The 24,070-nt window shown below is 47.9% G+C and overlaps 1 protein-coding gene across 1 annotated transcript; it reads right to left on the bottom strand.

Moving 5' to 3' along the window:
* Positions 1–204: 204 nt before the first annotated feature.
* LOC138372169 (dentin sialophosphoprotein-like) lies at positions 205–23,036 on the bottom strand. Its single transcript, XM_069337481.1, has 5 exons — positions 22,283–23,036; positions 19,964–21,955; positions 19,401–19,510; positions 16,036–16,150; positions 205–824 (listed from the first exon to the last, which is right to left on the bottom strand). The coding sequence occupies exons 1-5, from the start codon at positions 23,034–23,036 to the stop codon at positions 205–207; spliced, it is 3,591 nt and encodes a 1,196-aa protein (XP_069193582.1).
* Between the last annotated feature and the right edge of the window lie 1,034 nt (positions 23,037–24,070).

Raw genomic sequence — 24,070 nt, 5'->3', positions numbered from 1 at the left:
CAAGTACCCGCACCCCATGTGTGTCCACGCCCACACCATGAACTCTTACACTGGTCTCACAATACTGAAGAAAGAATACCGCGACCCAGAATTCCGCCGCAAATTCCCAGACGGACAAATGCAATTCCTCGAAAAGGACGACGATGCTGATGGTACCAAACTACAGAGGTTGTTCTGTTCAGATATAAAGCGCCGCTTTGCACATTAAACTGCAACCTGGCGACCAAGTGTCCTGCGGGCCATAAACTGCAACCTGGCGACCAAGCGTCCTGCGGGCAATAAACTGCAACCTGGCGACCAAACGTCCTGCGGGCAATAAACTGCAACCTGGCGACCAAGCGTCCTGCGGGCAATAAACTGCAACCTGGCGACCAAGCGTCCTGTGGGCCATAAACTGCAACCTGGCGACCAAGCGTCCTGTGGGCCATAAACTGCAACCTGGCGACCAAGCGTCCTGTGGGCCATAAACTGCAACCTGGCGACCAAGCGTCCTGTGGGCCATAAACTGCAACCTGGCGACCAAGCGTCCTGTGGGCCATAAACTGCAACCTGGCGACCAAGCGTCCTGCGGGCAATAAACTGCATCCTGGCGACCAAGCGTCTTGCGGGCAATAAACTGCAACCTGGCGACCAAGCGTCCTGCGGGCAATAAACTGCAACCTGGCGACCAAGCGTCTTGCGGGCAATAAACTGCAACCTGGCGACCAAGCGTCCTGCGGGCAATAAACTGCAACCTGGCGACCAAGCGTCTTGCGGGCAATAAACTGCAACCTGGCGACCAAGCGTCTTGCGGGCAATAAACTGCAACCTGGCGACCAAGCGTCCTGCGGGCAATAAACTGCGAGCGACTATAAGATCCCATCCATCCACAGGTCTACAGTATCAGCTATTGGTACTGTCTGGCTAGGGCGCCTGACAGCTGGGTGGACAGCGCTTCGAATTCACAGTCCTTAGGTTCCTGGTTCGATCCCCGGTGGAGGCGGAGACAAGTGGGCAAAATGTTTCTTTCACCCTGATGCCCCTGTTACCTAGCAGTAAATAGGTACCTGGGAGTTAGACAGCTGCTACGGGCTGCTTCCTGGGGGTGGAGTCCTGGTCGAGGACCGGGCCGCGGGGACACTAAGCCCCGAAATCATCATCAAGATAACCTCAAGATATAACATTGCACAGGTGTTGTGAACATTGCCCGGGTGTTGAACAGTTCACAGGGGCTACTCTAGAGTTAGCCTTTGAAGCTTTCGAGAGTGACGGTGTTCAAGAGCTGAAGCAGTACACGTCCCGACGCTTGTAAAGCTTCAGCGAGAATAAGGAGGTGAAGCTCAAAGCGAGATAGCTGAACTCATGCCTGGTGTCTCATCGTGGAGAAGCTTCCACACAGAACACCAATCAGAATCCAGTTTCTGTCATATACACACATCTGATTGGGTAAACTATGGGTCTTCTCTGGCATCACTGGGAATGGAGGAGGAAGGGTTATCAAACCGTTGACGAAGTTAGGAAAGCCGTAACCTTGTACGCTCCCTGCCGCACTCCACGGTTAATGTTATGGTAGTGGACTCCACCCATGATTACCCCGTCAAGATGTACTGTCATCTGCTGGTATAACCAGACGTCCCATGCGCAACACACACGATATCTGAACTGTCAGTGTGAACACCGATCTGTAGACACCCGGCATGAGGTACTTGTGTCCTTGAATAAAGGCAGTATAGCAAGCCTCAGTGTACAGGATTGCATAGCACTGCTCAGCACAGCACAGCACAATAGCCATGGGGTACAAGTCAAGCTGAGAGATCCCCATTCGCTCACATTCCTAATGAAATTGCAAGCTAAAATCTGTGATCCTAAATCGGCTCATCTAAACCCTGACTCTAGAAACTCATCTATTTCCAGAGCACACTTTTGTATCCATAAAGAGTAAACTCATTTTAATGCTAAGTATCTATTACTTAAGGATCAGGATGGTCCAAGAGCCAGCTGAGTGGGAGAACCTTCATCTGGTTGGTGGACCTGATTCCAAGTATATCTTCCTCCAGGAGAGCGGTGCACACTCAGGATGGGAGGGAGGGAATTATCAGGGGAAAGCACCTAGCCATTACGACTATATAGCACTGGGAAGGGGTCAGGATAAGGATTTGGGATGGGACGGGGGGAAAGGAATGGTGCCCAACCACTTGGATGGTCGGGGGATCGAACACCAACCTGCATGAAGCGAGACCGTCGCTCTACCGTCCACCCCCAAGTGGTTAGATGGGAGTGAACTTGTGCTTCAAATAAGGTTTGGAGCTACATAGCCTTCCCGGTTTGGTGCCTTCTTTTGATAATTACTTACTTTCTTCAAATAAGGTTTTGTAACCCTTGCTGTCAACAACTAATGATGCACCTTAGGACTGCAGGTTTCTTGGCTACCTTGTTTGCTAGGTTAAACACATAGCATTTCATGGAAATTAAAACTAAAATTTCATTCCTAATATGTCGACTTCATCACTAAACACTAGGCTTTTGTCACTCATTTGTATGCATGTCTGATTTCCCTATATCATACTGTCGTGTTATCATCATTTCCTGTGTTTTCTTTTTCACAAATGTGACGACATCACCATCCAGGGTAGACATTCCTGAATGTTTGTGATTAATAAACACTGTTGCAGTTGGTATGTCTTCTTTTCCATATATGTGTAATGGAGCCGGTCGGCCGAGCGGACAGCACGCGGGACTTGTGATTCTGTGGTCCTGGGTTCGATCCCAGGCGCCGGCGAGAAACAATGGGCAGAGTTTCTTTCACCCTATGCCCCTGTTACCTAGCAGTAAAATAGGTACCTGGGTGTTAGTCAGCTGTCACGGGCTGCTTCTTGGGGGTGGAGGCTTGGTCGAGGACCGGGTCGCGGGAACACTAAAAGCCCCGAAATCATCTCAAGATAACCACAAGATAAGAAGGACAGTTGAAGGGAAGGGAACTATCAAGGGAAAGCGCCAAGCCATTACGACTATATAGCACTGGGAAGGTGTCAGGATAAGGATTTGGGATGGGACAGGGGGGGGAGGGGAAGGAATGGTGCCCAACCACTTGGATGGTCGGGGATTGAACGCCGACCTGCATGAAGCGAGACCGTCGCTCTACCGTCCAACCCAAGTGGTTGGACGAAAGACAGTTGAGGTAATGAAACGCTTTGCCACACGTGTGGCTTTATTTGTTATTTTATATTTTATATATTTTTATATTTATATATACAAGTGTTCTTGCATTCTTGTAAAGCCACTAGCGCGCATAACGTTTCGGGCATATCCTTAACCTTAATTTTCCCTGGAATACGACCCATCAAATTGTTTAACCAGGTACCCACTCACTACCGAGTGAACAGAGGCATACATATATACAGTTTAAGCACTTTATATTCACTATAACAATAAGCAAATTGCATAATCAACTGAAGTTAAATCAATCAGAAAATAAGAGAGTACATTACACCGACCCGTATACATGTGGGTCTCAGCTGATCTGCCGGGCACCACAACAATAACAGTCAAGCGAGCACCCATCAGGTACAACACTAACTCCAGTCAGGTACGGTTAGTTTAGTTCATTTATTATGCGCCCCATACCCATCTTGTGGACGGTAGTGGAAAGGGTTACAGAGGCACAAAATGGGCTCAGGGACTGAACCCCACAATTCATTTAGCTAAGCAAGTTACAATCTTGATGAGCTAGTTACAAAATTCAATAGACATCTTCACATCATCAATGGATTCGAGATCAACTAAAAGTACAATTTCGAAATTAAGCAACTGACATGTGGAGAGATAGTGTCACAATTGATATGTTTGTCCTGCACATCGTCCCTATCCGGTGGACAGCGGTGGATAGTTAGTCACTTAGTTACTACCTACAGTTAGCAAACTGGGGATATTTGGCTAAGATTTCTGGTAGCAGATCATTTTGAATGATGTATTTACACATCTTTGGAACATTTGTTATAGAATTGTTTCTGAATTCACGTATTTTTTCGCACTCCATCACATAGTGACGGAGGGCGTGCAAATAATTTTGTTGACTCAGTTTGGTCAGGTCTACATCAGCAGATAATGAAAATTCCCAGAGATACTTGTAACCGAGTCTAAACCGAGCTGTAGTAACATCTAGAAGTCTGCTGATTTTATTGCATGGACCATAGATGTGTGGCTCCTCTTGCATGATAGTGTGATGATCGATGGAATTACTGGTGTCGATTTCACTTCGCCACAGATTTACAAGATCTTGTTGAAGTTCTTGGTGTACTGCTGCTCTCAGACTGCTTATTGACAATCCAAGGTTATACTCAATGTCTCCTTTAAAGGCAGATTCTTTGGCTAACTCATCAGCTCTATCATGCATTCGGAGGCCAACATGAGATGGAGTCCACATGAAATGAACTCTGTTACCATCATTAATAATTTTGTTGTATTTGTGTCTAGCTTGGGACACGAGCATGTTACAGTAATGTCTTAAAGAGTTGAGAGCAATTTAAGATGATAAAGAGTCACTTACAATTAATGTATCAAGTTTGGAGACTTGTACAAATTTCAGTGCAAGAAGCAAGGCAAATAGTTCGGTCTGAGGGGTAGAGTCCCAGTTATTTATACGGACTCCCCACTCAAAATATAAGTCATCACCCATTGTCAGGACAACTGCACTTCCAGCTGCACCCGTGGTGCGGTGTAGGTATGGTAGATACAACATTTTACTACAACAGTAGGATGAGCCCAGTAGGCTCAGGAATCTGTACACCAGTTGATTGACAGTTGAGAGGCCGGACCAAAGAGCCAAAGCTCAACCCATGCAAGAACAACTGAGTACAGTCGTCAGCACAGCCTGCCCTCACCTCCCTCTCTCTCTCTTGACACACCTCCGCGTCGCCACAACAAACCGATCGACAAGGGAGTTGCCGACGGTCGGCCATTTTGGCGCGCGGATTGAACGCTCGTGGCTGGGCATTCTTTCCTCACTTCATCGGGAGCTCATCTTTGAATTCAGCTGGATTCTTTGGGCCAGTGTATGCTCACTGTAGTTACCCAGGGGGCTCTCATAGCACCGTCGGAGGCCGGAGTCTCTCTAATGGATGCCTCTCAGAGTGGGGGCACCATGGACATTGATAGCAGGTCCAAGAGAAGCAAACGTCTGTTGGAGAATGAGCCGGCGGATGCTGCCCCAGAGCGAGATGCTAAGAGGGTGTCCTCACTTTCAGAAGACCTTCCTCCTGTGGTACCTCATTCCTCGTTGGGGGTTGTCCTAATTAAGTCAACAACAGATCAGAACGTGTTCATGAATCCTCATACATTAAGTGTAGCGATCGAGGATTCGGTATTGTGGTCACAGTGCCTGACTGAGACTGTGCATATCCTGGGTATGGGTGCAGGACTGAAGCTACACATCAGGAAAGAGGCTTTGCTGCATGTTCGGCTATCTGACGTTACCACGTCAGATAGCTACCCTGCTACCCGAAAACTACCCTGGGGGTAGTTGGGGACTACCCTGTCAGGTGCAAATAGGTATTGTCACAGCAGGAGGAGGAATCTCGGGCTCGGTATGGGAAGATTGGGCCAATCGACCCGATTGTTGAAGTGGATGACATCCAGGTCGCTCTGCAGATGTTAGGGGGTGCATCGGCGGGATTACTGGAAGTTACCAGGATTCGCGGAGCAGCAGGGCCGAAGTCCATGGTGTTTATTAAGTTCGATGGGCCTGGTCCTCCCTGACCGGGTGGCGCTACACAAGACCTATTAGGACTAGCCCTATACCTTTCCTGTGTTACGATGCTATGATTGTCATCTATTAAGGCATGGTCGCCTTACCTCCCATAATACAGCACGCTATGCAAACTGCGGCAACACAGGTCAAAAGTTTGAGAATAGGTTGAGGACGTTTCGTCCCCAAGGCCTCTAATCATTCGCTTTACCGGATGAAATTCATCCCACGAGTTCCAGCTATCCTAAGGGAAACTTCGGAGGGAACCAGCTACTAGATGGTTCGATTAGTCTTTCGCCTCTATACCCAGCTCCGACGATCGATTTGCACGTCAGAATCGCTACGGACCTCCACCAGAGTTTCCTCTGGCTTCATCCTGGCCAGGCATAGTTCACCATCTTTCGGGTCCCAACATGTCTGCTCATGGTACTTGCCGACTGCACGCATGACCCGCTGATCAGCCCTGGAGCCTCACAGCAAAGTGACAGTCTCGCGGCGTCCTGGCAAGTCCCGGGCCTGCGCCCCCCTGCATCAGCAAGGGGGTGCAGGCCCAGGACTTGCCCGGGCCTGCGTGCTCTTACGCACTTCGCATAAGAGCACCCACCATGGTGGGTGCTCATACGCACTTCGCTGTCTTTTATGCCATGGCCATCACAAGGTCACGTCCAAGAGTTGCCTGGTCTACCTTGAAGCCTTCCAGTTGGACATCGATCATAAAGCAGTGGGGATTCCTTGACAAGAGCTGTTATCGAGGTTGCACACCCTCAATCTACCTACCGTTGCTTCTCGCCTCCTGGCTCCCTCTGGTTAGGTATCTCCTCAGGTAAGATCTAAGAGATGCTCTTGGCTGTCCTGGCCACATGTCTCAAATGCTCAGACTGCAAATCGATTTTCCCTCCTTCGTCTCCTCAGCATCGACGAAAACTCCACCAAGGATACAGACATGGACGTTCAGTCCCAGCGGGAGCTCAGCATTCGTCACCCTTCCGACTCTTCCCAGAGAACCCAGCACCGACGTCGTCGACACACCCGTCGATAGCCTAAGCTATTCTATTCCTTTAAGATGTATTTTATTCAACCGTCCTCAAGTCCATTACATCCGGAGGTCGACCTCACAGACGCATTCATAAATTAGTACATGCTTTTCATTCAAAACGGGAATTTTCTCAAATAAAAATTAATATTATACTGTATTAGCATATTGTGCATATATAGTCATAGGTTAGGTTAGGTTAGGTGTTTAGGTTCTGTTGGCGATTATTTGTATTTGTAGTACGTGGGTGAAGCATTTACAGTGTTGTGGTTCGAACAAAATTGCTCAGTGAAGCACTAGTTCCGGAAGTGTTCGAACGAAATCAGTTGTGAGTTGTGTGTAAACCGTTTTTCATTCATAAAAAGGGGATTTGGCGGGTGTATGGAATCACTTTTGGGTCTTTGTTTGGAGGACGGGCTGATTTTATTGTCTCAATAAACGTATTTGAACTTGAACATCCGTCGATCGGGAGGTTCTCCTCCATCGGATAGACCTGATAATCCTCTGGTCCCCCAGGTGCTTTCGCAGGGGATTGTGACACCGGTGAAACATTAGGCCTAAAGTGAAGTACCCGCCAGGCGCAGACCCCGGCAAGAAGGTTCGCAAGCCGATCACCGCTTCCGTCATTCAGAAAGAAGCTCTGCTCAACAGCCTTTGGACTAACAGTTTTCGATACCCCATATTTTACTTACTTCATATGAGAGTTTTATACAGTGATGAGTCACAATAACGTGGCTGAAGATATGATGTTTTATGGCTTTTTCTAGTGGCTCCTCTTTTGGAGACGTCTGGGCACAGGTGGTCAGAAAGTTTGTTGCTGTATTTCAGGGATAATGGTGCTCCATCCTGAGAATACTGTGGTGTTTTAGAATGCCCATTTTCTTTTTAAGAAGAAGCAATTCCTTCGTAATTTTCTCACCAGCTCAACCCCCGTTGGTCGTGGGACTCTGTGAGACTTGGTAAACCAAGTCTCACAGTGACGATCTTTTCTTCACAGTGTTTTCGGTGTACAGACAGGATCGACCAGTGCGGAGTGGAGGGGGGTATGCCCTCTTGGTCAGGGACTCAGTCCCGAGTTCCTTGCTCTGGTTTCACTCCTTTTCGGGAATCTGAAGTTCATGGCAGTGAAGGTGGCCCTCTTCCATGGGTGGGGCCCCTTTGGAGTTCTGTAAACCCTTGTCTATGGGTAACGGCGAGGGAACTAGAACACTATTTTGGCCACATCACGGACACTTGCCGTGTCATGGGTGACTTCAACGCCTGGCGCTCTTCATGGCAATCTATACTACAGAGTCACCTCAACAACACGGCCGGCCGAGCCCTGTTTCAGTTTCTCCTTAATGCTCCAGATCTCTCCTTATTGACGTCATCAGGCTTTGAAACCCGGATAGACCCGCTCAGTGGGCATACTTCCATACTCGATCTCTGAATTGGAAGATACCCCCTTTGTGATTGCGCATATATGCACCAGGCCGTATCTGGGTGGTGATCACCTGCCCTTCGTCATTTCCTTTGGGGGGAACCTCTTCATCCTGTTCTGACCATGAGGAGATCCAAGTAGATCTTCTCAGAGGGATGGCTTGGATATGAGGCAGATGACTGGTCGACTCTTACCCCAGTTACAGCGGAACTGTATGGGTCAGCGGATGCTCTCTTCGAGTCCTTCTTCAGTATAGACATTGCGCTTCAAGAAGCCTAGTGACGAGACTCCCACCCAGTCCCGCCGTGGGGCACCATGGTAGACTCCTGAATGTCGGCAGGCCGTGCTGGACCGGCGACGCCACCCTACCCTATTGCAGCGGCAGACTTTCCACAGGGCTGACGCCAAGTGTAGGCGGGTAGTCCTCCTTACCAAATGCAAGGCCGGGGCTGTTATTGTGCCTCTGTCCGATTTCACTCCTCCTCTGCAGGAGCCTGGGCCTTTGTTCGCAAGATGACAGGAAGGTACTCTCGGCCTTCCACCCTACTCAGAGACCCCCCCAGTGGTAATGGGAGCCTGGGGAAACTACATATAACCGAGCTTTTTGCTGACCACTTTGAGGATGTTTACCATTCCCTGCTCCTTCCCTCGGGTTCCATAGGTTGGGGCACTCGACAGGGTGTAGGACTAGCTCGAGGATCTGGACCGTCCATTTACATCAGTTGAGCTCAAGGAGACCCTGTCACTCTCTAGGACGGGCATTATGCCAGGGATAGGCAACATTTCATATGAATTCATTCAGAGAATGAATTGATCCCAAGATCAGGCCCAAGCCCAAGATCTTGTGGTCTCACCTTCACTTTTACAACGCCTGCTGATCTTTTGGTATCTTCCCTGACCCATGGAAACACGCCATTCTTTTACCATTTTCCAAGTCTGGTAGGGATTCGTCTGTCCTGAGTTCATATCGGCCCATAAGTCTGCTTCCATGTCTCTGGAAATTTATGGAATGCCTTGTCCACCTCCGGCTACAGTGTATGGTGGGAACCTCAGATCTCCTACCTGAGGGTATCAGTGGATTAGGCCGTGGAGAAGCACGACGGACTGCCTCCTCTCCTTGAAACATAGAATAATGGACACTTTTCTCATGAGAAGAGTGCTCCTTGCAGTATTCTTCGACATCAAGAGTGTTTGTCTCATTCGGCTGTCCTTCAGAGTCTACCTAAACTTGCCTCTCTCGGGTTCGGCGTCGGGGTGGTTTCAAAACCATCTACTGGGCCGTTCATTCCTTGTTTGTTTTGGCCGCTCATTCTGCCTTGTTTTGCATGGTGTCCCCCAGCGAGCGATTCTCAGCACGTTAATATTCTGTATTATGTCTGATCTCCCGATATTCCAGCATGCCCAGGTTTTAGCCTACGCCAATAACGTAACCCTCGTGGCGGTGAAGCCACTCTCCTGGAGACACAAGGCTCCCTGCAAGATGCCGTGACTGTGTTTTCTGCAATTGTGCTAGAAAAGGAGCTCTCCATTAACCCGGTGAAGACTTGCGTCATGAACTTCTCTTGGTCCTGTTTTCCAGACCAGCCAGTGGTGACCGTCGGGAACCATCGTCTCCCCGGTCGCCACAGAACACAGGTGGCTAGGGGGTGGTTCTCGAATCGAGAACCACCATATTTATTTATTTATTTATTTATTTATTTATTTATTTATTTATTTATTTATTTATTTATTTATTTATTTATTTATTTATTTATTTATTTATTTATTTATATACAAGAAGGTACATTGGGATTGTGAGGATACATAGCATAGTAATTACATTTTTGTAAAGCCACTAGTACGTGCAGCGTTTCGGGCAGGTCCTTAATCTAAGAAACTTATAAATAAGTAAATATTTGCAAAATTTATAAAATGATAACAGATACATAGCATGAAAAAAAATAAAAAATGAGAGAAAAATTGTAGGTATATTAAATCACACAGGTAGCTCAGAATGATTGCAATGACAGCTTGAATGGTAGTTTAACAAAACTTAGCAGGCACAATACAGCATATGGCTAGCACATACAAGAAGACAGCAATGAACACAATGATAAAGTTGTTTGAATTAAGTACATAAAGATTGGGAGATTGGGTAACACTAGATACAGAGCAAATTTAAAGCTCAGTGTAGGAAACTACGAAGATGAAATTAGGTACTTTTTGTTTTTGTTTTTAAATGAGGTAAAAGTTTGACAGCTTCTCAATTCACTAGGGAGTGAGTTCCATAGACTGGGTCCCTTAATTTGCATAGAGTGTTTACACAGATTAAGTTTGACTCTGGGGATATCAAAAAGATATTTATTTCTGGTGTGGTGATAATGGGTCCTATTACATCTGTCCAGGGAGAGTTTCAGAGCAGGATTTGCATTTAAGAACAGGGTTTTGTAAATGTAGTTGACACAAGAGAATGTGTGGAGGAAGTTAATATTTAGCAAGTTAAGGGATTTAAACAAGGGAGTTGAGTGTTGTCTGAAAACAGAGTTAGTTATTATTCTGATAGCAGATTTTTGCTGGGTGATGATGGGTTTAAGGTGGTTTGCAGTGGTAGACCCCCATGCACAGATACCATAATTAAGATAGGGATAGATTAGTGCATAATATAGTGATAGGAGAGCAGAGTTAGGAACATAATATCTTATTTTGGAGAGTATACCAACTGTTTTAGAGACTTTCTTAGTTATGTGTTGAATGTGGGTGCTGAAGTTGAGTCTCTTGTCTAGGAATAGGCCAAGAAACTTTCCATCATTTTTATTACTGATGTTAATGTTGTCTATCTGTAGCTGAATTGCATTCGATGATTTGCTTCCAAATAAGATGTAGTAGGTCTTTTCTATGTTTAGTGTTAGTTTGTTAGTTGACATCCATAAGTGGACTTATTCGATGACGTGGAGGCATCATGTAGATTACCTTCGGGCCTCATGATGTTCACATGTTTTCATGTGAACATCATGAAACGGCTCTCTGGAGGGGCATAGGTGGCTTCACGAGAGTCGCTCCAAGCTCTCTATAAGGCCTTCATTCGTAGAAAGATCATGTATGCAAATGAAGTTTATGGCTCAGCAGCTTCATCGGTCTTGTCAAGGCTGCATCCCGTCCAAAATAATGTGCTTCGCTCAATGCTAGGGGCTATGCCCTCCTCGCCAGCTCTCTCTCTCTCTCCATACCAAGTCGGGGGGGGGGGCGGGGGGTTGGCCCTGCACTTTGAGCGTCTTCTTCCCCTCTATCGTCGGCTTCAACAGAGAGTGCATCTCCCTGCTACCCATCCATTTACTCGCCTGCAGCTCGAGGCTAACTGGTGGAATGTGCCGGCTGGAGACTCCAAGTGCCGTCAGCTGCCTTTCGTCGTCCAGGCCTTTGATGCATATTCCCAGTTTTCCCTTCCCGTCCCTGTACCCACCCATGGCCCGATCATCTCTCCGGAACCTCCGTGGGTAGAGGAGCTCATCCAGGTGTCTGTGGACTTTTCCAAGGCTCCTTGTCAGAAGAGGGATTTAGAGAGTCTGACCCCCTAATATTTTTGCAGACCTGCAAGCCTCCTTATACCCTGGATACTTGGAGGGTTATACGGATAGGTCCTGCATTGATCAGCCACAATCCACCTCTGCGGCTGCATATTTTGCTCCTTTCTACTTGTCAGACATGGAAGCTCTCCCTTGCTCATTCATGCCTGGCCGTTGAACTGTTTGCAATCTTAATGGTCTTACAACTCCTTCGACAAGTTTCAAGGCCCTCGGCGGCGGTTTTCTACTTGGACTCTGTTACAGCCCTGCATCTGAATAGACGGTAAAGAATAGACGGTACGGCGGGCGGCGGGTACGGTGGGTTTTAGAGCTCCAATTTTAGAGTCCGATTTTTCGTGTGATAAGAGCGTGATACTGGTGCTAAGCGGCAGAGAAACGCATAAACTGTTCAAGTTGCGATAGAGAATCTAATTATCGTCGGAAGTGATATATATATATATATATATATATATATATATATATATATATATATATATATATATATATATATATATATTATTAAATATGACCGAAAAAGTAAGATTAATAATTCTAACACGAATTTTCTCAATCTTTCGTACATTACGCTTCACTGTTGGAGGTAAATCAAAAATCACTTCTCCAAAAATCATTTTTATTTCTAGTCTGACGCGACACGGGCGCGTTTCGTAAAACTTATTACATTTTCAAAGACTTCACAAATACACAACTGATTAGAACTTACGTATCTCTGCTATTATATCTACATTTGAGTGAGGTGGGAGGGATGATGTGGCATATCGTGACGTGGCATTAACACAAGACAGAACATGAGGGGATATTAATAGGGTATTAAAAGTATCAACACAAGACAGAACAGAAACAATGGGTATTGAATAGAAGTGTTTGTAGAAAGCCTATTGGTCCATATTTCTTGATGCTTCTATATTGGAGCGGAGTCTTGAGGTGGGTAGAATATAGTTGTGCAATAATTGGCTGTTGATTGCTGGTGTTGACTTCTTGATGTGTAGTGCCTCGCAAACGTCAAGCCGCCTGCTATCGCTGTATCTATCGATGATTTCTGTGTTGTTTACTAGGATTTCTCTGGCGATGGTTTGGTTATGGGAAGAGATTATATGTTCCTTAATGGAGCCCTGTTGCTTATGCATCGTTAAACGCCTGGAAAGAGATGTTGTTGTCTTGCCTATATACTGGGTTTTTTGGAGCTTACAGTCCCCAAGTGGGCATTTGAAGGCATAGACGACGTTAGTCTCTTTTAAAGCGTTCTGTTTTGTGTCTGGAGAGTTTCTCATGAGTAGGCTGGCCGTTTTTCTGGTTTTATAGTAAATCGTCAGTTGTATCCTCTGATTTTTGTCTGTAGGGATAACGTTTCTATTAACAATATCTTTCAGGACCCTTTCCTCCGTTTTATGAGCTGTGGAAAAGAAGTTCCTGTAAAATAGTCTAATAGGGGGTATAGGTGTTGTGTTAGTTGTCTCTTCAGAGGTTGCATGGCTTTTCACTTTCCTTCTTATGATGTCTTCGATGAAACCATTGGAGAAGCCGTTACTGACTAGAACCTGCCTTACCCTACAGAGTTCTTCGTCGACTTGCTTCCATTCTGAGCTGTGGCTGAGAGCACGGTCGACGTATGCGTTAACAACACTCCTCTTGTACCTGTCAGGGCAGTCGCTGTTGGCATTTAGGCACATTCCTATGTTTGTTTCCTTAGTGTAGACTGCAGTGTGGAAACCTCCGCTCTTTTCCATGACTGTTACATCTAGAAAAGGCAGCTTCCCATCCTTTTCCGTCTCGTAAGTGAAACGCAGCACGGAACTCTGCTCAAATGCCTCCTTCAGCTCCTGCAGATGTCTGACATCAGGTACCTGTGTAAAAATTCTGAGGAAACTACTCCAAGCTTGTACTAAAGAGGCACCCTTCTTGAGCCCGGATGGGCACATGTATAAGCAAGTAGATGGGGTCGCCATGGGTTCTCCCCTAGGTGTCCTGTTTGCAAACTTCTACATGGGTACCATCGAGCAAAAAGTCTTAGTCGACATGAACTTGAAACCGGCCATATACTGCAGGTATGTTGACGACATTTTTACACAGGTACCTGATGTCAGACATCTGCAGGAGCTGAAGGAGGCATTTGAGCAGAGTTCCGTGCTGCGTTTCACTTACGAGACGGAAAAGGATGGGAAGCTGCCTTTTCTAGATGTAACAGTCATGGAAAAGAGCGGAGGTTTCCACACTGCAGTCTACACTAAGGAAACAAACATAGGAATGTGCCTAAATGCCAACAGCGACTGCCCTGACAGGTACAAGAGGAGTGTTGTTAACGCATACGTCGACCGTGCTCTCAGCCACAGCTCAGAATGGAAGCAAGTCGACGAAGAACTCTGTAGGGTAAGGCAGGTTCTAGTCAATAACGGCTTCTCCAATGGTTTCATCGAAGACATCATAAGAAGGAAAGTGAAAAGCCATGCAACCTCTGAAGAGACAACTAACACAACACCTATACCCCCTATTAGACTATTTTACAGGAACTTCTTTTCCACAGCTCATAAAACGGAGGAAAGGGTCCTGAAAGATATTGTTAATAGAAACGTTATCCCTACAGACAAAAATCAGAGGATACAACTGACGATTTACTATAAAACCAGAAAAACGGCCAGCCTACTCATGAGAAACTCTCCAGACACAAAACAGAACGCTTTAAAAGAGACTAACGTCGTCTATGCCTTCAAATGCCCACTTGGGGACTGTAAGCTCCAAAAAACCCAGTATATAGGCAAGACAACAACATCTCTTTCCAGGCGTTTAACGATGCATAAGCAACAGGGCTCCATTAAGGAACATATAATCTCTTCCCATAACCAAACCATCGCCAGAGAAATCCTAGTAAACAACACAGAAATCATCGATAGATACAGCGATAGCAGGCGGCTTGACGTTTGCGAGGCACTACACATCAAGAAGTCAACACCAGCAATCAACAGCCAATTATTGCACAACTATATTCTACCCACCTCAAGACTCCGCTCCAATATAGAAGCATCAAGAAATATGGACCAATAGGCTTTCTACAAACACTTCTATTCAATACCCATTGTTTCTGTTCTGTCTTGTGTTGATACTTTTAATACCCTATTAATATCCCCTCATGTTCTGTCTTGTGTTAATGCCACGTCACGATATGCCACATCATCCCTCCCACCTCACTCAAATGTAGATATAATAGCAGAGATACGTAAGTTCTAATCAGTTGTGTATTTGTGAAGTCTTTGAAAATGTAATAAGTTTTACGAAACGCGCCCGTGTCGCGTCAGACTAGAAATAAAAATGAATTTTGGAGAAGTGATTTTTGATTTACCTCCAACAGTGAAGCGTAATGTACGAAAGATTGAGAAAATTCGTGTTAGAATTATTAATCTTACTTTTTCGGTCATATTTAATAATATATGTCTACAGGAAAGACTGCTACCAAAATATACTAATATATATATATATATATATATATATATATATATATATATATATATATATATATATATATATATATATATATATATATATATATATATATATATATATATATATATATAAGTGACAAAGGGAGCCTACGGTCTGAAAGATATTCTAGCGTGGTCTATGCTGTTCACAACCAAAATCATCCACAGTATTTTCAGCTAAGAGTACTAGTACTAGAGAGTATTACAAACCACATCATCAAATTTGCATATGACATTAAGATCTATGGTAACGTGGAAAGTGAAGGTGATATTGAGACCTTACAAATAGATTACATGAACTCCACAAATGTCAGATGACTGGCAAGTATTTTTTAATGTCGATAAATGGTATGGGTCGATATGCCCCACCTTGCATGTGGGGCATAGCAATCCACGTCATAACTACCAAATTGACAGCACTACCTTACAACAGATATGGTGTAGTGGTAAACAGTCTCCGTGGTGTAGTGGTAAGACATTCGCCTGGCGTTCCGCGAGCGCTATGTCATGGGTTCGTATCCTGGCCGGAGAGGATTTACTGGGCGCAATTCCTTAACTGTAGCCTCTGTTTAACGCAACAGTAAAATGTGTACTTGGTTGTAACAAGGATTCTTCGCGGCGGGGATCGTATTCCAGGGACCTGCCCGAAACGCTACGCGTACTAGTGGCTGTACAAGAATGTAACAACTCTTGTATATATCTCAAAAAATATATATATAAAGAAAAGGACCTTGGAGTCAGAATCCATCATTCACTAAAAATTGCACATCAAGTGGGAGCGGCATTAATAAAAGCGAACCAAACCCTGGTATAATCAAGCGTACCTTTACCTTCAAGGAAAAGAAAGTAGTCATTCAATTGTATAAGTCTCTGGTGTGCTCCCACTTGGTTTATTGCATCCAGGCTTGGAGACCTCGTCTTCTGAAAGACATAGCTGCTCTGGAGAAGGTGCAACACCGGGCAACAAAAATCATACCAGAGCTTAGTCACCTCACGTATCAGGAACGGTTGAGGGCCACGGGGCTAACAACACTGTAGACCAGGCATGACGGGGCAGATCTCATCGAAACCTTTAAAATACTGAACAATTTGAAGGATGTCGATCCGGACAATTTCTTCACAAGGTCAGATGTAACACGAACGAGGAGCAACGGGTTCAAGCTCAACAAGCCACAATGTAGGAAAGAAAACCGGAGATGCTTTTTCACCCATAGGGTTGTAAACCCGTGGAACCGCCTACCCGCTGAAGCCGTAAACGCCAAAACTCTGCTTTGGGTTTTAAAATGCAACTGGAAAAGATCATCAGGGCAAATGGGGGGACCATTGATGAGCCGCCGGCTTCCTGTCCTCATCATGGCCAATAATACTATTGGCCCCTCAGGTAAAAATTCCGGTAATTCAGGTAAGCAGTTGTCCACCCCATACCCATCTTGTCAGCAGTTGTGGTGCACCCCATACCCATCTTGTCAGCAGTTGTGTGCACCCCATACCCATCTTGTCAGCAGTTGTGTGCACCCCATACCCATCTTGTCAGCAGTTGTGGTGCACCCCATACCTATCTTGTCAGCAGTTGTGTCCACCCCATACCCATCTTGTCAGCAGTTGTGGTCCACCCCATACCTTTCTTGTCAGCAGTTGTGGTGCACCCCATACCTTTCTTGTCAGCAGTTGTGGTGTACCCCATACCCATCTTGTCAGCAGTTGTGGTGCACCCCATACCTTTCTTGTCAGCAGTTGTGGTGCACCCCATACCCATCTTGTCAGCAGTTGTGGTACACCCCATACCCATCTTGTCAGCAGTTGTGGTGCACCCCATACCCATCTTGTCAGCAGTTGTGGTGCACCCCATACCCATCTTGTCAGCAGTTGTGGTGCACCCCATACCTTTCTTGTCAGCAGTTGTGGTGCACCCCATACCCATCTTGTCAGCAGTTGTGGTACACCCCATACCCATCTTGTCAGCAGTTGTGGTGCACCCCATACCTTTCTTGTCAGCAGTTGTGGTGCACCCCATACCCATCTTGTCAGCAGTTGTGGTACACCCCATACCCATCTTGTCAGCAGTTGTGGTGCACCCCATACCCATCTTGTCAGCAGTTGTGGTGCACCCCATACCCATCTTGTCAGCAGTTGTGGTGCACCCCATACCCATCTTGTCAGCAGTTGTGGTGCACCCAATACCCAGTCGCTACATGATAGAGGAAAAGGTTAAAGAGGCACCTGGAATGGGCTCAGGAACTGAACCCCAAAATTCCTATAGTTAAGCATTACACTTTTAATTAAGCTAGTTACATCGCTAACATATTTGTCAACAATATATCGGCGGTTTATCAAACTAACATAACTGATTCCAAGAGGACCTATCACAACGAGATTTAATTTGTTTCATTACCTGAATTTACCTGAGGGCCACCATCTCTCTAGTGGCCTCGACAGAGATGAGAAGCCGTCGGCTTGTCAAAGGTTCCCCCAATTGTTTCTGAGGATTTTTTTCAACTAGATTTTGAACGTCTTGGCTTCGGCAGGTAGGCGATTCCTTGGGTTCATATCACTGTGGGTGAAAAAGCATCTCCTGTTTTTTGTCCTACATTGTACTAGTTGTGCTTGCCGGGGTTGAGCTGCGGCTCATTGGTCCCGCCTCTCAACTTTCAATCTACTGCTGTACAGATTCCTGAGCTTCTCGAGCTCTATCATCTCTCCATTTGAAATTGTGTATGGAGTCAGCAATTCACGCAGCCTTTCCTCGTAACTCATGCCTCTTAGTTCTGGGACTAGTCTAGTGGCATACCTTTGAACTTTCTCCAGCTTCGTCTGTGGCTCAAGATATGAACTCCATGCTGAACTGCATAATCCAGGATTGGTCTTACATATGTGGTATACAAGGTTCTGAAGGATTCTTTACACAGGTTCCTGAAGGCAGTTCTGATGTTAGCCAGCGCCGCAAATGTTATTCTTTTGATGTGGGCTTCAGGAGACAGGTTTGGCGTGATATCAACTCCTAGATCTTTCTCTCTGTCCGTTTAATGAAGTACTTCATCTCCCATTCCGTATCCTGTGTCTGGCCTCCTGTTCCCTCTGCCGAGTTTTATTACAATACATTTACTTTGGTTGAACTTTAGTAGCCCTTTGTTGGAGCATTTCTTCAGTTTGTCTAGGTCATCTTGTAGCCTCATACTATCTTCCTCTATCTTAATCCTTCTCATAATTTTTGCCTCTTCAGCAAACATTGAGAGGAACGAGTCTATTCCCTCTTGGATATCATTTACATATACATCAGAAACAGTATAGGACCAAGGACTGAACCCTGCAGGACTCCACTGGTGACTTCTAGCCACTCTGAGACCTCGCCCCTCACAGTGACTCGCTATCTTATGTTGCTTAGGTACTCCCTTATCCAATGGAGTACCTTCCCTTTCACTGCTGCCTGCATCTCCAGCTTGTGCACTAGTCCCCTATAGGGTACTGTGTCAAAGGCTTTCTGGCAATCCAAAAATATGCAGTCTGCCCACCACTCTCTTTCTTGCCTGATTTTTGTTGCCTAGTCGTAGAATTCAATTAATCCTGTGTGGCAGGACCTGCCATCCCTGAACCCATGTTGGTGTTGTGTTACAAAGTTCTTTCGCTCTAGATGTTCCACTAGCTTTTGTTCGCACAATCTTCTTCATCAGCTTGTATGTAGGCCTGACAGCTGAGTGGACAGCGCTTCAGATTCGTAGTCCTGAGGTTCCGGGCTCGATCCCCGGTGGGGACCGAAACAAATGGACAGAGTTTCTTTCACCCTGATGTACCTATTCATCTAGCAGTAAATAGGTACCTGGGAGTTAGACAGCTGCTACGGGTTGCTTCCTGGGGGTGTGTAACAAAAAGGAGGCCTGGTCGAGGACCGGGCCGCTGGGACGCTAAGCTCCAAAATCATCTCAAGATAACCTCAAGATAAAGAAGATGGTATGCAAGTTATGGACTCTGGCCTGTAGTTCACTGCCTTCTATCTATCCCCCTTTCTTGTACTGTATATTGAAGCTTCATTAGCCGACTTCCAAATTTTTGGCAGTTCCCCTGTTGCAAGTAACTTCTTATACATCATGGAGAGTGGCAGGCACAGTGCTTCTGCTACTTTCAGTATCCATGGTGAGATTCCTTCCAGACCTATAGCCTTTGCCACATGCAACTTTCGCAAATGCTTCCTTACCTCCCCATTGGTAGTCTCAAACTGCTGGTAATCTGGTAATTGTGGCTTGTTGAGCTTGAAGTCGTTATACTCATTGTTTGTGTAACATCTGACCTTATAAGAGAAATGGTCTGGATCAATATCCGCCATATTGTTCAGTATTGTAAATGTTTCCATGAGACCAGCTCTCTCCTGCCTCTGGTGTGTTGGGTTAGTAGTGTGGCCGTCACTGTTGGTGTGACCGTCACTGTTGGTGTGGCCGTCACTGTTGGTGTGACCGTCACTGTTGGTGTGGCCGTCACTGTTGGTGTGGCTGTTACTGTTGGTGTGACCGTCACTGTTGGTGTGACCATCACTGTTGGTGTGGCTGTTACTGTTAGTGTGGCCGTCACTGTTGGTGTGGCCGTCACTGTTGGTGTGACCGTCACTGTTGGTGTGGCCGTCACTGTTGGTGTGGCCGTCACTGTTGGTGTGACCGTCACTGTTGGTGTGACCGTCACTGTTGGTGTGGCTGTTACTGTTGGTGTGGCCGTCACTGTTGGTGTGACCGTCACTGTTGGTGTGGCCGTCACTGTTGGTGTGACCGTCACTGTTGGTGTGGCCGTCACTGTTGGTGTGGCCGTCACTGTTGGTGTGACCGTCACTGTTGGTGTGGCCGTTACTGTTGGTGTGACCGTCACTGTTGGTGTGACCGTCACTGTTGGTGTGACCGTCACTGTTGGTGTGGCCGTCACTGTTGGTGTGGCCGTCACTGTTGGTGTGACCGTCACTGTTGGTGTGACCGTCACTGTTGGTGTGGCCGTCAATGTTGGTGTGACCGTCACTGTTGGTGTGGTCGTCACTGTTGGTGTGGTCGTCACTGTTGGTGTGACCGTCACTGTTGGTGTGGTCGTCACTGTTGGTGTGGTCGTCACTGTTGGTGTGGCCATCACTGTTGGTGTGCCTGTTACTGTTGGTGTGGTCGTCACTGTTGGTGTGGCCGTCACTGTTAGTGTGGCCGTCACTGTTGGTGTGGTCGTCACTGTTGGTGTGGCCGTCACTGTTAGTGTGGCCGTCACTGTTGGTGTGGTCGTCACTGTTGGTGTGGCCGTCACTGTTGGTGTGGCCGTCACTGTTGGTGTGACCGTCACTGTTGGTGTGGCCGTCACTGTTGGTGTGGCTGTTACTGTTGGTGTGACCGTCACTGTTGGTGTGACCATCACTGTTGGTGTGGCTGTTACTGTTAGTGTGGCCGTCACTGTTGGTGTGGCCGTCACTGTTGGTGACGGCCAACACCAACGGCCGGTTGGTGTGGCCGTCACTGTTGGTGTGGCCATCACTGTTGGTGTGCCTGTTACTGTTGGTGTGGTCGTCACTGTTGGTGTGGCCGTCACTGCTGGTGTGGCCATCACTGTTGGTGTGGCCGTCACTGTTGGTGTGGCCATCAATGTTGATGTGGCCATCACTACTGGTGTGACCATCACTGATGGTGTGACCATCACTGTTGGTGTGACCGTCACTGTTGGTGTGGCCATCACTGTTGGTGTGGCCATCACTATTGGTGTGACCGTCACTGTTGGTGTGACTGTTACTGTTGGTGTGGCCATCACTATTGGTGTGACCATCACTGCTGGTGTGGCCATCACTGTTGGTGTGGCCGTCACTGTTGGTGTGGCCATCACTGTTGGTGTGGCCATCACTATTGGTGTGACCATCACTGTTGGTAAGGCTATCACTGCTGGTGTGGCCGTCACTGTTGGTGTGGCCATCACTGTTGATGTGGCCATCACTGTTGGTGTGGCCATCACTGTTGGTGTGGCCGTCACTGTTGGTGTGGCCGTCACTGTTGATGTGGCCGTCATTGTTGGTGTGGCCGTCACTGTTGATGTGGCCATCACTGTTGGTGTGGCCACCACTGTTGGTGTGGCCGTCACTGTTGATGTGGCCATCACTGTTGATGTGGCCATCACTGTTGGTGTGGCCACCACTGTTGGTGTGGCCATCACTGTTGGTGTGGCCGTCACTGTTGATGTGGCCATCACTGTTGGTGTGGCCATCACTGTTGGTGTGGCCATCACTGTTGGTGTGGCCATCACTGTTGGTGTGGCCATCACTGTTGGTGTGGCCATCACTGTTGGTGTGGCCGTCACTGTTGATGTGGCCATCACTGTTGGTGTGGCCATCACTGTTGGTGTGGCCATCACTGTTGGTGTGGCCATCACTGTTGGTGTGGCCGTCACTGTTGGTGTGGCCATCACTGTTGGTGTGGCCATCACTGTTGGTGTGGCCGTCACTGTTGGTGTGGCCATCACTGTTAGTGTGACCGTCACTGTTGGTGTGGTCGTCACTGTTGGTGTGGCCGTCATTGTTGGTGTGGCCGTCACCGTTGGTGTGGCCGTCACTGTTGGTGTGTCCGTCACTGTTGGTGTGGCCATCACTGTTGGTGTGGCCGTCACTGTTGGTGTGGCCATCACTGTTGGTGTGGCCATTACTGTTGGTGTGACCATCACTGTTGGTGTGGCCGTCACTGTTAGTGTGTCCGTCACTGTTGGTGTGGCCATCACTGTTGGTGTGACCGTCACTGTTGGTGTGACCGTCTCTGTTGGTGTGGCCGTCACTGTTGGTGTGGCCATCACTGTTGGTGTGGCCATCACTGTTGGTGTGACCGTCACTGTTGGTGTGGTCGTCACTGTTGGTGTGGCCGTCACTGTTGGTGTGGCCGTCACTGTTGGTGTGGCCGTCACTGTTGGTGTGTCCGTCACTGTTGGTGTGGCCATCACTGTTGGTGTGGCCGTCACTGTTGGTGTGGCCGTCACTGTTGGTGTGTCCGTCACTGTTGGTGTGGCCATCACTGTTGGTGTGGCCGTCACTGTTGGTGTGGCCATCACTGTTGGTGTGACCATCACTGTTGGTGTGGCCGTCACTGTTGGTGTGGCCGTCACTGTTGGTGTGGCCATCACTGTTGGTGTGACCGTCACTGTTGGTGTGACCGTCTCTGTTGGTGTGGCCGTCACTGTTGGTGTGGCCATCACTGTTGGTGTGGCCATCACTGTTGGTGTGGCCGTCACTGTTGGTGTGACCGTCACTGTTGGTGTGGCCGTCACTGTTGGTGTGGCTGTCACTGTTGGTGTGGCCGTCACTGTTGGTGTGACCGTCACTGTTGATGTGGCCGTCACTGTTCGTGTGACCGTCACTGTTGGTGTGGCTGTCACTGTTGGTGTGGCCATCACTGTTGGTGTGACCGTCACTGTTGGTGTGTCCATCACTGTTGATATGGCCGTCACTGTTGATGTGGCCGTCACTGTTGGTGTGACCGTCACTGTTGGTATGGCCGTCACTGTTGATGTGGCCGTCACTGTTGGTATGGCCGTCACTGTTGGTGTGACCGTCACTGTTGGTATGGCCGTCACTGGCTGATGTGGCCGTCACTGTTGATGTGGCCATCACTGTTGGTATGGCCGTCACTGTTGATGTGGCCGCCACTGTTGGTGTGGCCGTCACTGTTGGTGTGGCCGTCACTGTTGGTATGGCCGTCACTGTTGGTGTGACCGTCACTGTTGGTATGGCCGTCACTGTTGGTATGGCCGTCACTGTTGGTGTGACCGTCACTGTGGGTGTGACCGTCACTGTGGGTGTAACCGTCACTGTTGGTGTGAGCGTCACATTTGGTGTGGCCATCACTGATGGTGTGACCGTCACTGTTGGTGTGACCGTCACTGGCTGATGTGGCCATCACTGTTGGTGTGTCCGTCACTGTTAGTGTGACCGTCACTGTTGGTGTGACCGTCACTGTTGGTGTGACCGTCACTGTTGGTGTGACCGTCACTGGCTGGTGTGACCGTCACTGTTGGTGTGACCGTCACTGTTGGTGTGGCCGTCACTGTTGGTGTGACCGTCACTGTTGGTGTGACCGTCACTGGCTGGTGTGACCGTCACTGTTGGTGTGACCGTCACTGTTGGTGTGACCGTCACAGTTGGTGTGACCGTCACTGTTGGTGTGACCGTCACTGTTGGTGTGACCGTCACTGTTGGTGTGACCGTCACTGTTGGTGTGGCTGTCACTGGCTGGTGTGACCGTCACTGTTGGTGTCACCGTCACTGTTGGTGTCACCGTCACTGTTGGTGTGGTCGTCACTGTTGGTGTGACCGTCACTGGCTGATGTGGCCGTCACTGTTGGTGTGGCCGTCACTGTTGGTGTGGCCGTCACTGGCTGGTGTGACCATCACTGGCTGATGTGGCCGTCACTGTTGGTGTGGCCGTCACTGTTGGTGTGGCCGTCACTGGCTGGTGTGACCGTCACTTGCTGATGTGGCCGTCACTGTTGGTGTGGCCGTCACTGCTGGTGTGGCCGTCACTGGCTGGTGTGACCGTCACTGGCTGATGTGGCCATCACTGTTGGTGTGGCCGTCACTGTTAGTGTGACCGTCACTGTTGGTGTGACCGTCACTGTTGGTGTGACCGTCACTGTTGGTGTGACCGTCACTGGCTGGTGTGACCGTCACTGTTGGTGTGACCGTCACTGTTGGTGTGGCCGTCACTGTTGGTGTGACCGTCACTGTTGGTGTGACCGTCACTGGCTGGTGTGACCGTCACTGTTGGTGTGACCGTCACTGTTGGTGTGACCGTCACAGTTGGTGTGACCGTCACTGTTGGTGTGACCGTCACTGTTGGTGTGACCGTCACTGTTGGTGTGACCGTCACTGTTGGTGTG

The sequence above is a fragment of the Procambarus clarkii genome, chromosome 38 (genome assembly GCF_040958095.1).
Source record: "Procambarus clarkii isolate CNS0578487 chromosome 38, FALCON_Pclarkii_2.0, whole genome shotgun sequence".
NCBI lineage: Eukaryota > Metazoa > Arthropoda > Malacostraca > Decapoda > Cambaridae > Procambarus > Procambarus clarkii.
Note: the sequence above shows the minus strand (reverse complement) of the source record. Positions and strands in the feature narration are given on the sequence as shown.